The sequence below is a fragment of the Tyto alba genome, unplaced genomic scaffold (assembly GCF_018691265.1).
Source record: "Tyto alba isolate M040663 unplaced genomic scaffold, T.alba_DEE_v4.0 Super-Scaffold_42, whole genome shotgun sequence".
In the NCBI taxonomy this organism is placed as follows: domain Eukaryota; kingdom Metazoa; phylum Chordata; class Aves; order Strigiformes; family Tytonidae; genus Tyto; species Tyto alba.
This window is the reverse complement of record NW_024881318.1, coordinates 32623101-32638094: the sequence shown is the minus strand read 5'-3', so window position 1 is coordinate 32638094 and position 14994 is coordinate 32623101. Positions and strand designations below refer to the sequence as shown.

General features: G+C 42.6%; 1 protein-coding gene across 2 annotated transcripts in view; it reads right to left on the bottom strand.

Annotated features, from left to right (window-relative positions):
* Positions 1-14994, bottom strand: part of KANK1 (KN motif and ankyrin repeat domains 1) — a 130693-nt gene that overhangs the window by 51006 nt on the left and 64693 nt on the right. For both annotated transcript variants that reach the window (XM_032981918.2, XM_032981919.2), the window contains exon 3: positions 465-581. In XM_032981918.2, coding sequence (XP_032837809.2) covers positions 465-501 — 37 coding nt within the window. In that variant the 5' untranslated portion in view covers positions 502-581. The remainder of the gene's footprint in view (positions 1-464; positions 582-14994) is intronic.

The window sequence follows — 14994 nt, the reverse complement described above, 5'->3', positions numbered from 1 at the left end:
CTGAGAAGCAAGAAACAAAAATCAGCCTGACCAGTAAGGGTGACCAGGAGGGGCTGGGGATTCAATATGTAAGAGCTGGTTAATCTCACAAGTTCATTCGAGACACAGGATAACAGCCACGTGACTTTTTTCGGCAAACCCCTAGGCCTCTGAGTCTGGTGTAAGCCAGTGTAGGTCCTTGAAAGCAGAAAGCGCTGCATGCTGAATGACTGAGTGCCAGCCCTTACATCTTTGCAAACAACTTTCCACACTTTAAATATTTAAAAGATTATCTGGGGGAGGAGGGGGCTGTTAGGGGTGTGTGTTTGTGAGGGGGAACAGACAGGCTCTGATCTACCAGGAAACTGGTTAACAGTATTTAAACTGCTGTTATTTCCCTTTTCTGCTACTTTCACAATTTAAGAAAAAAAGTTTTTTAAAAAAACTAATAATACAAAGAGGGAAAAGCATTCTCAATTAGTTACCTGGAGCACTGCCGTTAGTATTTGCTGGGTAGGCCATGTTTGCTCAGTGACACATCCAGAACTAGGCTGTTAGGTGTCATGCAAATGCCATGCATCAAGTCCAACCAGACATACAACCTGGAACAGACAAGAAGAAGGCAGTTAAAGACGTACAGTTTTAAGAAGTTAGATACATTAAGCAGTTGGCATTTCTGAGTGTTTAGAGCCTCATCTTCAGTGCAAACTTCACCATAGCAGTAACTTACATTCATCTTAACCATTGTCCTAGCTATCACAAAACCCACAGCTGTCCTCGCATCTGAAGTTGAATTGTCGCTCTCTGACAAACTCCAAGGAGGACCACTGCTCTGGAACTGTCCTCAGTGAGGATGTAGTCAGCTGAATTTGCAATCGGCCTTGTTTTCTTTGGCCTGCCCTCAACTTTTTTGCAGTTTGACCCTAGCCTCCATTGTACCACAGCAGCTTCCACACATTTGCTGGCACGTATGTGAAGTTTCAGACTACCCAGGGGTTTACACAGCCAGTGTTAGAGGATTTTTAGGGGGGGAGCACCTACAGCAGAGCTGTACCAGTTTCAATTTCCAAGCTCAGATGTCCCACCAAGGGAAGTGAAGGCAGAAGGACCCCACCACAGACACAGCCAAAGCAAGCACGTGCATCCCCACTGCCTGAAAAACCCGGTGTCCGACGGCTGTGATGTGGGGGGACCAGAGCTGGCACGAGCCCCGGCTGGCACAGTGCACGGCTGACTGCACGGTCAGCCTGCAAGTCCCACCAGTGACAGGTTTTCTGAGTTTTTTTTGTTTTTTTTTTTTTTTTTCAACTCGCATGTGGCAGATTCAACCGAGAAGCAGCGCTTGCCTGAAGCTCAGGCTGTGGGTACAGAAAACGGGCGCTGTTGCTCTGGGCGGATGGCTGCTGAGCAGAAGCCAAGTTGAGAAGCCGAAGCAAAACCAGCAGCAGTTTTGTGGCTAGTTGTCTGCTAGCTGGCTCTGCAAAGCCAGCCTTGCTGGCTCTGCAATGGGGCTGCTGCTCCTCCTTCCCTGCCCAACACGGGGGCAGCCTGATCACAGCCCTCATCCCCACAGAAGCAGATTTGACTTGTCCAGGGCTGCAGAGATGCCTCCTCTGGCTTTGATTCAAGTCTTCTACAATCCAAACAGCATTTCATTTTGTTGACTCAGATAGGTGGAGCTTAGGTGTATGAAGAACACCCTGCTCCCCGGACCCTGGTCTGACTTAGGCTGACAGCTCCTCAACAAACCAGTCACATTTTTCCAATTATATCTGATTTGGCTCTGACAGTACGTGCATTGAAGTATTTAAAAGCTAAGCAGATTAGCAAAGGAAAAGAAAATCCAGGAATGAACTAGCACAAGCACCATGTGAATCTGCGTTAAAGGTATACCGACTGATGGAGAAGCTGGCTTTTTTCTTGAAACTGACGGAGCTCCATCACACAGGCTAATATAACTTAGCTTTTCCCTTCAAGGAACACAAGCACAAATCACTTCATTTTTAGTACAATCCTGACATCAATTTTCCAAGAATGCAGAAAGACCTCCATTGCAACTCCTCCTCCCCAAGCTCTGCTGTATACCCTTAAATTTATGATCTCTTGTTCAGTTGAGGGCAGGACATGAAGCTGTCATAAAAACTGTACAAGCAAAAGGCTACAAACAACAAAATACAGCAGGCATCCAACACAGACCACGATGCAGAGAGGCCCACCATAAAGTTCCAGGCACAACAGTAATTATAAGATTTCTGAAACAATGAGGCATGGCAAAAAAAAAAAAAAAAAAAAAAAAGAAAAGCATGTTGGCTTGCTGAATTTGCAGCCAGTACTGAAGTTTGAAATCTGTGAGCTTTTAGAAAATATTAACTACTTACTTTCAAAGGGAGAAATTTTAAAGCATCACTCCCATCTCTGTCATTGCCATCAGGATATAAAGTTATGCTTTAAATTCAAGAAAGGCAATTTTTAGTGAGTCACAACAAATGTTTGCTGATATAATCTGTCTCCATGTTAAGTTTCTCAGGACCGGCACTGTCTCAGGGCAGGCTGCACTTAGCTGGACATCAGACTCTACTGGCAGTGCACCTAAGGGTAAACAAGGCTGAATTAATTCACCTGCGCCTAATTTGTTCAGCACAGCTCTGGGCTTCTCACTAGCACTGCAAGAGGCGTGTTTCCCTGCTTTCCCTATATACATTTGTTGTACACTGCTGCAGCATTAGTCTTGCACCACTGTAAACCTAACTAACGAAGCATATTAAAATGCACACGCTGCCTATCATAGCCCTTGCGTCATCAGGCAACTCATGTTCTGCCCATCGGCAGTTTCCTATCCCACTAGAAGCAAAGAAAGCTCAAGGGACGCCGCTCAGGAAACCTGACACAAGATTTGCATCCCTCTGGCCAAAGTCCTCCAGGGCCCCGTCTCTGTGCTTCTGGAGGGCTGGATGTCAGCTAGCCCCCCGAGCTTGGTCGGCTCACACCACCCACTCCACTGCCACTAACACCTGTACGAGGGCAGACGTGAGAGCGTGCACCAGGCAAACGGGTGGGAGGGGGCCCTGTGGGGGACCCACCTCTTTTAGGTGCAGTGCAGTCCCAAATGAGAGCGGGTCAATGACAGAAATGAGCCTCAGCTTCAAATCCATTGCTGCGGCATGCCTGGAAACTTCTCATGGGTTTAAGAGTAAAATCTGTTAAATTTCATCCTGTCAGTTTCAAAAACCCTAGTCACCATCACAGGCGTGCACGAAGAGAGCTTCCTAATAGCAAGAAGCAAATGCAATTTAAGTAAGAATTGACATAAAATTAATAAAGACTCTGCTGAAAGCCAAAACAGGGCCTCAGGTCTACATTTTGTCATGGCTCAAAGAGATGTAATTAACCTGGTACAGACTCCCTTCTGGGTACACTTCTATTGGTTTCAAAACTGTGCAGGCTTAAGTACCTCCATTAAGAAACAAACTTACCTTTAGTTAAAACAAGGATGCTTCTGAGCTTAAATGAGGCTTAATAAAATAATTTAGGATACAGATAGGAGAAAATGGGAAAAAAATAAAAAGAAAAAAGAGAAGAACATAGGGTCTAATAATTTGCTACCTAAGATAAGTGGAAGAATTTGTTAATCTTTTTTTTTAGATTAAACGTAACTGCAGCTGACAACCTGCCTATTAAACAGCTGTTAAAACATGGAAAAAATTTTATCTAGCTCAGCAGACTCATGGAGGAAGGGAAATCATATTGCTTTGAGCCACAGCAATACATCAGGAACTAAATTTCTGAAATTGCACTGACATGTACATGGACCATTTTTAGAAAGGTATTGCATGTGATTCCCCAGCATCACACACCCCAATAGCTGCGTTTTGACAGAAGTCTCTTGTGTGGTCAAGGTGCAGGATGACACTGGAGACCAGCTAGAACACAGAGAGGAGGAAAACACAGCCTGCTCTCCATCAAAGCGTGTTCTCCAGTACAGACATATTACAAAAAAAAAAAAAAAAAAAGTAGAGGAGCTTATATATTCCATTCCCAACTCTTCAACTTTCTGCCCATGTGTTTTTACATGCTCACCCCATGCCTGCCTGTGAATACTGTGATTTACAGACCCTAGGGCAAATGCAAAACAAGCAGAGACTAGCTATATGAAGTGTTATTGCTCAATGAAACAGTTGTTTAAAGTTGTTTTGAATTAGATATTCAAACTCTATTCTGCCCCGGGGTTCAATAGCAGAAACCTTAAACGCACATGATCCTCAGTTTCCACAAACTACCATGACACTCCAGCTTTTACAGGCTTTTCCAGAATGGCGATTCTTTAGCCCAAACATAAAGCCTATGTCCTAATCCTGTCCTAATCATGAGGGACAAGAACCTTGCTCCTCCTTTGTGCTGCATATTGTCAGGTCACCTACACCTATGTTAGTATTTCTGCACCAGAAATATCTGCATATATATACATCAGTTCTGGGATCCACAGAGCAGAGCTGTAGACTCCAAGAGGCACAGACCTTGCAGGTAATCCAGGCTCCCACTTCATCCTGATGTTTGCAAGAGAAGCTTAAGACAGAAAACAGTTGAGGTTTGACCTAAAAGCAGTTGTAAAAGAGCATGTTGGCACCATAGTAATTAGAAGAGAAATATAACTCAGCTCTTAACACAGAAAAGCAATCATGGAAGTCATCTTACCCAAGGGCCACAGTCACATGGGGGAAATGGTGATGCACGCACACTTGTTTGTGGGATTCAAGAAGACAGGCCTTGGCTTCCCAGTCAAGGAGGCTTTAGGCTAAGTACATATGCATGTAACTCTTTTTTCTCAGGGCACGCACAGACTGTTAAGAGCAAATGGTCACGTCAACCACTCAACACAAGCTGCAGATCTGCAGATATCTTGAACTGCTCCCAGGGTTAGTGTGGCAGAGACACTAAGGTGCTGTTGCATAAGATGAGGACTAAAAGTGCGAGCACGGTGGGTCAGAGCTGTGCAGGATTCAAAGGTGCGGGCTCCCGGTTGTTCAGATGGATGCAGTCAGAGGATGGTCCCAGGAGGGAAACCAGCTCTGCAATCCTGTCCAGCGAGTGCAAAGTGGTGATTAAGTAGGCCTGGGATAGAGGGGTTTGACAGAGCAAGTCGACCCATGGGATGCAACACTTGAAGAAGAACTGGTACTGCTCCATTCCTGTTGTACATCAATGCAACAAGACTTCTGCCTGACACTTCCCTCTCACATGTGGGTCATCCCAGCAGTAGAACTCGCTCAGTTTCATTCTACAAGATACTGATAACATTTGCAAACAAGTGCCAAGATACATGCAAAACCCATCTAAACACACAGATGGTAATTTCTTTAGCTACAAGAAGAAATTGGCAGTGGAAATCCCTCCTCCTGCTCAGCCAGAGGGGCAAGCACTTTCCAAGCTTGTGCAGCTCTACAGGAAACAGGAATGCCTGCAACCTAATTCATATCCTCAACCAAATATGCCAGGTGCAATTTAAATGAAGCAAGGGCTGAAGCCAGCACCAGCAAAAGAGAAAGTATGTGGGAAGTTGCTCTGTGGTTGGTATCTACCCTGGGAGAATGACTCTGTAACTCACTGATACTTTCTTTTCAGTTTTACCCCTGTTGTGGTTGTGTTGTTCTTATCCATATGTTTATCAAAACAGGCGGCCAGTAAACTGAAAGGCAAAATCTGTAAGGGAGAATTTATTTATTTATTTATATATATATAACTAAAGTTAAATCCAAGTAAGAATGCAGGCATATGAGGATTTTTTTCAGGTCAGACACAGAGCAGTCAACTTTGAGATAAGGGTAAACTGGGAATGATTTTAAAGTTCACTTAATTATTTAATCATGTAATAATTCACCCATTCACATACTTTCTAGAGTGAGTGTTTTTTTTAATGTTGTATCCAAATCACAAGCAAAACCACTTAAGTTCAGTTGCTGCTTAAGTCTCACTAACTGAAGAAAATAAATCACAAGCACAGGCTGTTTGCGTAGGCCACCCTAAAAGTAAAAGTTCCCTGCGATCAGTGTTTTCTGCAGCCTCTCTCAGACAGCAGTCTGTTGTGATTCAGTCTCCTCCATCAACAGAAATGATCCAGAGATGATTCTTACTATATGCAATATGACAGGCAATTTATTTTGGACTATAAGCAGTCAACCAAAAAAAGCCACCTCTCACTATGGTACTTTTTTTTTTTTTTTCTGCAGGATCTGCAGTATGATGAGAGCAAAAGAAGCCTTGTAAATCCTTTCAACAGGCGAGTTAATTAACAAGATATGGCTACGGTCAGCATGAATTTACCTGCCTGCCTTCCTCACTCCCTCCACTTATGGCGTTGGCCTGTAAAAGGTCTCCCTTTACAGCAAAGCTCCAGGCAAAAGCTGAGCTAAGCTCTGTTAAGAAGAGAGTGATGGCTCAGAAACTCTGGGACCTGAGTCAGCAAGCTGAAGAAAAGAACGGAGTGCTCCGAGCCAGGGCACGTGCTTCCCTTCTGCCACAAAACCAAAAAAAATCAGACCTGACTCTGAGCTTTGTTGCTTTTCAACCACAAACTCCCAACTACCTCAACGCCAGGCTCTAATTCTCAAATTATTTTGGAATTAACCATTAGTTACTTTCATGGGGATGTGCTAAACTGTCTTGCCCCCTGTTTTAAGCAGACTTGCGTTAAGCTTTCTGCCTGCCTTGTTATTTCTGCAAGTAGAGAATAAATGTACAACTTTCAGTAACACAAGGGTCTGAGGGGTTTTCTTCTGCATACTTGAAAATGATCTCCTCCTCATCTCCTGAGCTGAGCTTCTACAAGGCTTCTACTTCACTCTCCTACCTACTGCACAGGAGCTGGGCTTTACTGGGCAGCTTTCGGTATAGAAAATGCCTCAGACAATGGACATGCATGAAAATGTTTCAAAGGCATTGAATCTTTCTAGCTACCCTAAATAACCCAGCAATTTTCTGAATTTCCCTCAGTACTGCTTTGTCATGTTTGTTAGCGATGACAGCTCTACCATCAGCTGTTGCTGGGTTTTAATTTTCCTTCATATGGAGTTATCCCAAGAGGGTCTGGAGGATCCAGAAAAGAAATCAGCTGTTCTACACAAGCCATTCATTGACTTGCTGGTACCAAGCAACAGGGGAAGGACTTCAAAATACTACCCAGCAGATACAAATTTAACAAGCGTCCTGTGGAGCCAGACACAAATGACCCATCTAGACTATCTTGTTTTCCGTAGTGGCAACAAGAGATGCTATTTAAGGAGAGGACACGTGTCTGATTATGTGCTCTTGGTGCTTTCCCATGCTTATGTGCTCTCCCAGCACCAAAAATTACATGGGGAATATCTAAAGGTATACCCTTACTGTGTCATTTTAGTATCCACATAAGTCACCTGTGAATCTGACTAGCCCCTTTTTGACCCTGCTGATGCCACCTTCCTCTGCTGCCTTATGGGGCAGGAAGTCCCAAGCTCTCAATACAACTGCATACTTGTTTATTGTTTTAACCCAATGTCCTACAAATTTTACTGAGTGCCACTAAATTCTTGCATTGCAGGTCTTGGTGAACATCAGTGCAGATGCAGCTTATCCACATTCTTCGTGATTTTATAAACCTCAATCTTATCTCCCAGCTCATATGGCAACTTGATCCCCAGATGATTTTACTTGCCCCATTTGTACCCTTTCAGGTATACTCACCACACAGAAGACTCTCATCAGGAACAGTATCTTACTAAAAAATTGTCTGCAAGAACAATCTTACAAAATGGGATAAAGTACATTCAGTACTTTCCTTAGAGGAACCGAGCTTGGCTCTAACAACCAGATAAAACACGGCAAGGAAAACCTCAGCTTTAGTAATTTTTGTCAAGCATGTGAACAGCTAAAACAAAACAGAACTTAACCTGCAGCACAAGCAGCTTTCCCTAGTATAGGCCAGAGGTTGGACACAGTCCTCCTAAGTATCCAAACGCACATCAGGTCAGCCTAATGGATTTCAGGTAACCATACCTGTTCTCCGAGATCCAGCAGACTCACTGTCAGCCAGGAGTGGCAGCTTTCACAATTTTCTATCAGGATCAGCATTCACTGGTAAAAGGAAGTCTTTGTATGGATTCTGTACACGGTAAATGGCATGCTTTTGTCACTTCTGATAAAGAGGACACCCTTTCTATATAGAACTGGGCTAAAATCTTCTTGCTTTGTCCAGTCTGCTGACTTGGCGTCCCATCTCCAATGTGCAAGAACATGATCTTTGCTCACGTGCTGTGAGCTTGAACACGGACAGGTATTGTTCAGATGACACCCATCACACAGGGCTGCAAGGCTCCCCACACCCCGCAAACATTCTCAGACCACCCATCTCTTATGGAAATCATTCATGACAACATCATTGTCATCACATTACATTACAGAAGCAAAAAAACCCAAAACTTCAGAAGGCTGTACAGTGTTGTAACTCAGAAACCAATTTCTCTTTATATTGGAGAAAAAAAAAAAATCAACTAGAAAAAGAAACACAATCCAGGGAAGCAAAAAAACTACTTTTTTTTTTATACCTGAAATTCCTAATGGGTGATGTAGAAGACACTCCCTTTGGTTTATGCCAGTGAATAATGAGTCACATGAAAGTACATGAATTCAAGCCAGTATAATATTGCTATGGGTTGTAATGCTTGCTGTGACAAGGAGCCCAAAAGATGCAGCTGGGCTATCCATATTTGTCTTGTGGAGAAGTAAGAGAGCTGAGGCTTCCATGGCTTGAAGTAGTTCAGTCTGATCATTCTTCAAGTGGGAACTGAAATGTGTGCTGAGCAGTGTTTTCATCTGCTGTGACAAAGAACCGAATCCAGCACCAGTAACAAATGAAAAGGTTTCCAAAACAGGTGTTAAGTTAGGAGAGGAATGAATGCATACTGGGGATGATGCATGCGTATCAGCTTCAGTATACCTGTGGCCTCCCAGTGCTGACAACCCTAGAGCTACTGTGCCTGGCACAAGAAGCAGTTCCACCTTCTCCTCTACAGAATGTACATAAACTACTCATCACATCTGTTCACTCACTAGGGCAGGACGAAACACAGCATCCTTTTCACTCTCTTGACTTTAAACATTAAAAGTTGAATAACAGTTGTAAAAATGCATCTGCAGATCCCAATACTTTAAAATGAATATGCTTACTTTAAGTTAATTTAAAGGTAGATAAACTTGAAGGTTGAGATGAATAAACCCATCAAGGATGTTTATTAACAGCTCATTAAATGCAGTATGATCTCATTTAGACTGTGCATCTAAGACAAACTGTAAGAATTTTAAGGCACAAACTCTTGTAAATAGACAAATTTAACTCTTCTACAAAGTGTCCAAGTATTTAGTTTTTGGTGACATTTCTTATGCAGTGGCACAAGCATGAAACATATTTAGAGGCAGACAGCCAAATTTCATTCTGTCTCTTCTGCTTTTAGGACTGAGATGCTATATATAGTCAGAGCAACCATAAATCTGCTATGACAAAAGGGTGGCATGCACTGCAACTGTGATGCTGTAGGGCAGTTGGTAAATTCAAAGACTTGTCTAGCAGCATTTGCCCACGTAGCTATTCCATGGTGGTCCCAGCTGAAGGTGTATCTTTATATGAGAAAGCTCCAGCAGAAGATCAGCTTTGTGTCCATCTAGACTTAAATGCTGCTTCCTGCCCCAAAACAAGACCTATATCCTGGAAACTCTTTTCCTTTTTTTCCTACTAATAAGGGTACTGTGGACTTCAGTATCAACCAGTCCTTGCCATACAGGAAGAGAGAAATGATAGGCTCTTTCCACAGTGAAACTGGAAAACTGTGCAGGCAAGGAGACCATATTACAAGGGCCAGCCTCCCTCTTTTCCACTATCACAGTTTACAACAGAGGAGTGTAAAGTCCTACTCTCCATGACACTTTACAGCCCATACCACCAACATCCATCACTACTAGGTGCTAGACTGCATCTACAACCTCAGTATTAACATAGGCCCATTTCTGAGCCTTTCAGAAGTTGCTGTGGCAACTTTCAGAAATGCAGGGGGACCCCACCCCCCTCAAGTTTTCCATTGCACTGAGATCACAAACACACAGCTTCAGCTTGGCTAGGGAACACACCTGAGACACCCTCCAGGCTACTTTCCCCTCCCACCCCAACACACAGCATTTCTCAGGAACAGCCAGCAAGTGTGCACGATTTTTCTTGCCTCCTTACCTGGCCACAGACCATCTCTCTGAGGATTTTTGCATTAATCTCAGGGATGAGCAGGTTTCTCTGGTACCTCCTCCAAAGCCACTGTCTCCACACCACAGCCTGTGGACTGCAAGCCTGCATACTCTGGCAGCAAGGACTACAGGATTTCACAGCAGAAAAAACCTGCTGGCCACCCCACCACATGCAAAATTGCCTCTTGTTACTGAGCGTGCAAAGATTCACCAAACCCAACCAACATTTTGACCTGGAGCTGGCATGAAAACCAACTCGAGACTGTCTGGCAGCACCTGCAGCAGAGCACAGTGGAGGCAGGCTAGCTGGGTATCTCCAAACTTCCTGCTCAACAGCTCGTGGAGAACTTGTCAGCTTTCTCTAAGTGTCATACTGCCTCGGCCTTGCATGCAGAGAAAATCATTTTGCTGCATGTGGCCTCCTGCGGAGAACTTACTCACCCAAAGGAGGGGACTACAAGTTGCGGCAACACACTTGTCTCTCACAGGGGATCTTCCTCTCTACCAGCTAGTCAAACTAACATTAAAACAAGCTGTTCCTAATGCTCGAGGACTTCGTCATTTAATCCAAGTAATTTAAGTCAATATAGAGTTCACATAACATGTTTTCCTCCTCAGTAAGAGGGTGAGCTAGTGCTTGTATTAATTATTCAAAGCATCTTCTCATGCTCATGCCCCTCTTCTTTTCCAAACAGCTGTACAGTGGCAAATTCTGAGAGTGCCAGTGCACACAAAAGTGTGATGATCAACTAATTGCACAAGGATTTTTCACCTTACGGAGCCAGGCATTACAACTCAGAGAATTATGTCTCTCACCTACAAAATCTAATCTAAAGCCCTGCATCTGGTCACTGGCATGAGGCATACATCTCTCTACCACAGAGTGCCAGGAAATAGAGGTGCTCACAAGCAAGCAGGTGTCCAGCTGTTGGGACATGTGTAGTATTACTGCCACGCACAACATTGAGGCTTCCCACGCTGACACTCACTTTTGCACCAGTCACATCCCAATAAATTCCGCTTTCATTCAGATTGTCTATCAGCCAAAACTACATCTCGGCACTGACACGAGCAGACACGCTCTACAAACACGGAGCCATCTATATCTTACAGCATACGTCAAGCTAGAATCAAATTTGTAATTTCCCAAATGACATATGGATCTGAAAGTCACCTTCGTATAACCCTGAGACAGTGGATCAAGTCCAGCATAAACTGCAAAAACTGCACATTTCTATGGAGATCCATAAATATGTTATCTTTAAAATCTTTTTGGTTGATTTATTATTGGATAGCAGCAGATTAATAAAGAAATAGCAAAATAAGATGTATCTTTATCAGTCACCATAGGAGCACGCACAGATAAATAGATGATGCATCTTTCACCACTAACCAAATTCAGGGAAAAAAGCAATACAAGAACTTAATCTTCTGAAGAGCAACACAGCAGGACTGTCAATGAAACAATGCATCTTCAATGTGATTCATGTGTTTCTTTGCAGAAGGCCACTCCTAGGCATGAAACTATGTGGCATGTATAAAACTAAAACTAAATCAGATGTTCTTAGTAACAAAACAATGGCTTTCATATTCACTCCCATTATCTGGAGAGCAAACGAAGACACTGTACAATTATCAAGGCCCTCTTCAAACCGTACCACTAAGGCACTAGCAGAGGCACACTTTCTGTGTTGAGATTATTCCATCCATATCCTGCTTTCCCAGGAAGCAAAGCCTCGTTTTGAACTCTCTCCAGACCCAATGCCCATGGATTTGAGATAAACACCCAGCCACATTGAACGAACCAATACAGATCTAAAAGCAGATCAATCTCTCTTCTTGGAAGAACTGCAAAATAGAAAATACACAACTTATTTATACATGTCCCCTTTTCCTCTTACTCCATGCATAATCAAGAACAGAACAGCTGAATTTGAACAAAGTCTGTCTCTACCAGATAAAAAGGAAAAGTTTTTAAGATTTGGGTTCTGGTTTTCTGGGCCAGATCAGAACTTAAAGGTCTCTTCTGCAGCCAGTGTAATTTCCCTGCAAAGCCTAAAAATACCCTTTTGTAGCAATACAGATAATATTTTACTGATTTTAAATCTTGAGAAATGTTTTTACAGGAGAAGGGTGTTACAGCAGAAGTTCTCTCCCTGACTTTGTTCTTAGATATGCTGAAGCTCTTTGCCCCTTACCTTACGTATTTGGAGGAACTACTATTTTCACTGTTTCTATCACCGGGGATGCATGCACCTTACCCAGGGCTAACCAGCCCTAATTTTCACCTGCTCTCACTCCTCAGAGCAACACATCCAGTGCCGAAAAGCAAGCAATGGCAATTGTTACACTTTAAATTTTTACTGAGAGGGAAAAGAATAGATGGCTGAAAACGTTACAAGTCAGCATGACATGTTAGGATTAGAGATCTCTGCAAATATTTTTCCACCTCTTACTTTCAATTCCTTAATTTTCCAAACCTATGTCATCACCATATGAGGAAATACTAACTTTTACCCTTTGCTCCTCTCCAGTGTACTTGAATGACTTTTTTTTTTTTTTCTTTCTCCTCATAATAGAATAGCAAGAGCAGGCACAGAGGTTACAATTAAACTTCTGCTGACACATTTATCGCTAATTATTAATCCATGTTTTGCCCTTTGTTTCTGTCAATGTAGACCCAGTAGCAAAATGTTGCCAAGAAAATGGACAAAAAGAAGGCAGCATGCTGATGTTTGCCTGCAGTGAAGTTTCAAAAGCAGAAAAGGTATAAGGTAGGCAAATGTTTCCTCAAGTAAACATTTCATTTTCCATTCCCTATTTCTAAATGCCATTACGTATATATACATACTTACACATAGGGCATATTCATATTGTATCATTAAGCAATACAGTAAATAAGAGATTAAGAAATTGGATTGCACAGTATTTAGAAATATTATACATTTCCCTACTCAAAAATGCAGTTCCACTTTCAGGGACGGAAGCTGCCAGCAAGGTGGAAGCTCTCTGCAATCATTTAAGCTGGGGAAACACCCTGTTGCGAAAAGCATGATCCGATTTTCAAAGGCTACAGACGTACAGAGTACAAAAACTGCTACAGTTTACCTCTACCATTACAGAAGTACCAGTACAAAATACTAGCTTGTATACAGGGTAACAACCTTCACAACACAGTAAAAGGATATCTGCTTCACCATAAAAATGTAAAGAGAAGTATCAGGCAAGCAATGTTTGAGGGACAACACTTAAGACAAAGTTTGTGGAAGAGAAACCTTAAGAACTGAAATGTTGGAACAGTCTGTGTGAATTATTATTTTAAGGCTCTGATTTTAGATTTATGTATGTAACTGAATATTACAGCTCAAGTGCTTATTTTTGCTATATATTAATTATCTTACAGCACATTTAGAATTGGAAAAAAAAAATCCAAAAATGATGAAAGTTATGCTCAACTATCTCAGGACACAAACAGATCTCGGTATGCTTCTTCCCTGCTGCCATAACACTGAACGCTGACTGCTATGAAAATAGGACATGAACAAGAATGAGAAAAGGCTAGCGAGGTCACACAACAAAATAAAGCTGTTAAAGGGTGGAAGACATCATTAGTTCCCTTCTAAGTGTAGCTAAAATTTATCGTAAGATAGCTCAGGCCCATAGGCCTGTAAGGACATATAGACAAGCACTATTTTAATCAGTACCTGACAAGTAAGGCATGCTCTTTAAGGCCCAATTTTAAGAACAGTGAAGTAACAAAACTCTTATGGAAACTTCTTCAGTATACATTGCCTCCACTCCCACCAAAATTAGGAAAGCCAATGGTAAACATGGGCAGATCTAAACTCTTGGTCAAGCCTTACTGGGCATCATGCACCTTGCAAATTGATGTGTGACTTGGCACACATTCTTCACTGTCATGCTCATGGCTGATAGTGAATAAAGAACTGGATGATTGCGAACTTCATCCTTAACTGAAGTCCTGTAGCTGCTGCAGCACAAAACCTCACAACTTTGTGTGCATGTCTGTTCAACTAACCCCAGCTCTCAGCTAGTTTTAAGGGAACTGTGGTATTTGTCTTTTAGTGCATAAATCACACAGCAACAGTTGCTTTAGAGTAACAACTAGGTGGCTATGATTACTGCTGAGATTTGTAGCGAGTAGCTTTTTTTAAAAACAAAACAAAACAAAACAAAACAAGAAAACCCAACAAACTGGTGGGGGCTTATCATGCAGCAGAGTATCACAACAGTCACCAGCCACTACCTTACATTACATCTTAGAGACCAGAATACATTCCTGAGTAAGTGTGATAGAAACAGGAAAGGTTAACTTAGCAGTGGACACTGTGACTACAAATAGCAGACTGCAGATCTCCAGAGGTACTTCATTTGGCTTAGGGAGTTCATGCAGGACTTGCAGAAGCAGCAGAGGGCTTTCAAAGCATACTCAGAGAACTACTGGTAATTACAGCAGAGAATCCCCTACCCGCAAGAGATGGGATCTCTGTGATCTAGTCTGCTTCCAGATGCAGGGAAAGGAGTAGCATAAAAAGCAGTCAAAACAAATTTCTAAGCACTGGTGTTAACAGCAACATTTCTTGTTCCATAACTAACGGGATTTTTGTCTCAAGTAGGAGGTGTGGCGTTTCACACAAGAGATATAAATATGTGTCAGTATTTTCAAGGTGCCTCCCACCATCATATCCCCATGAGCTCAGTGACACCCATGAATGCACAGCTCTCCATAGGATTTAC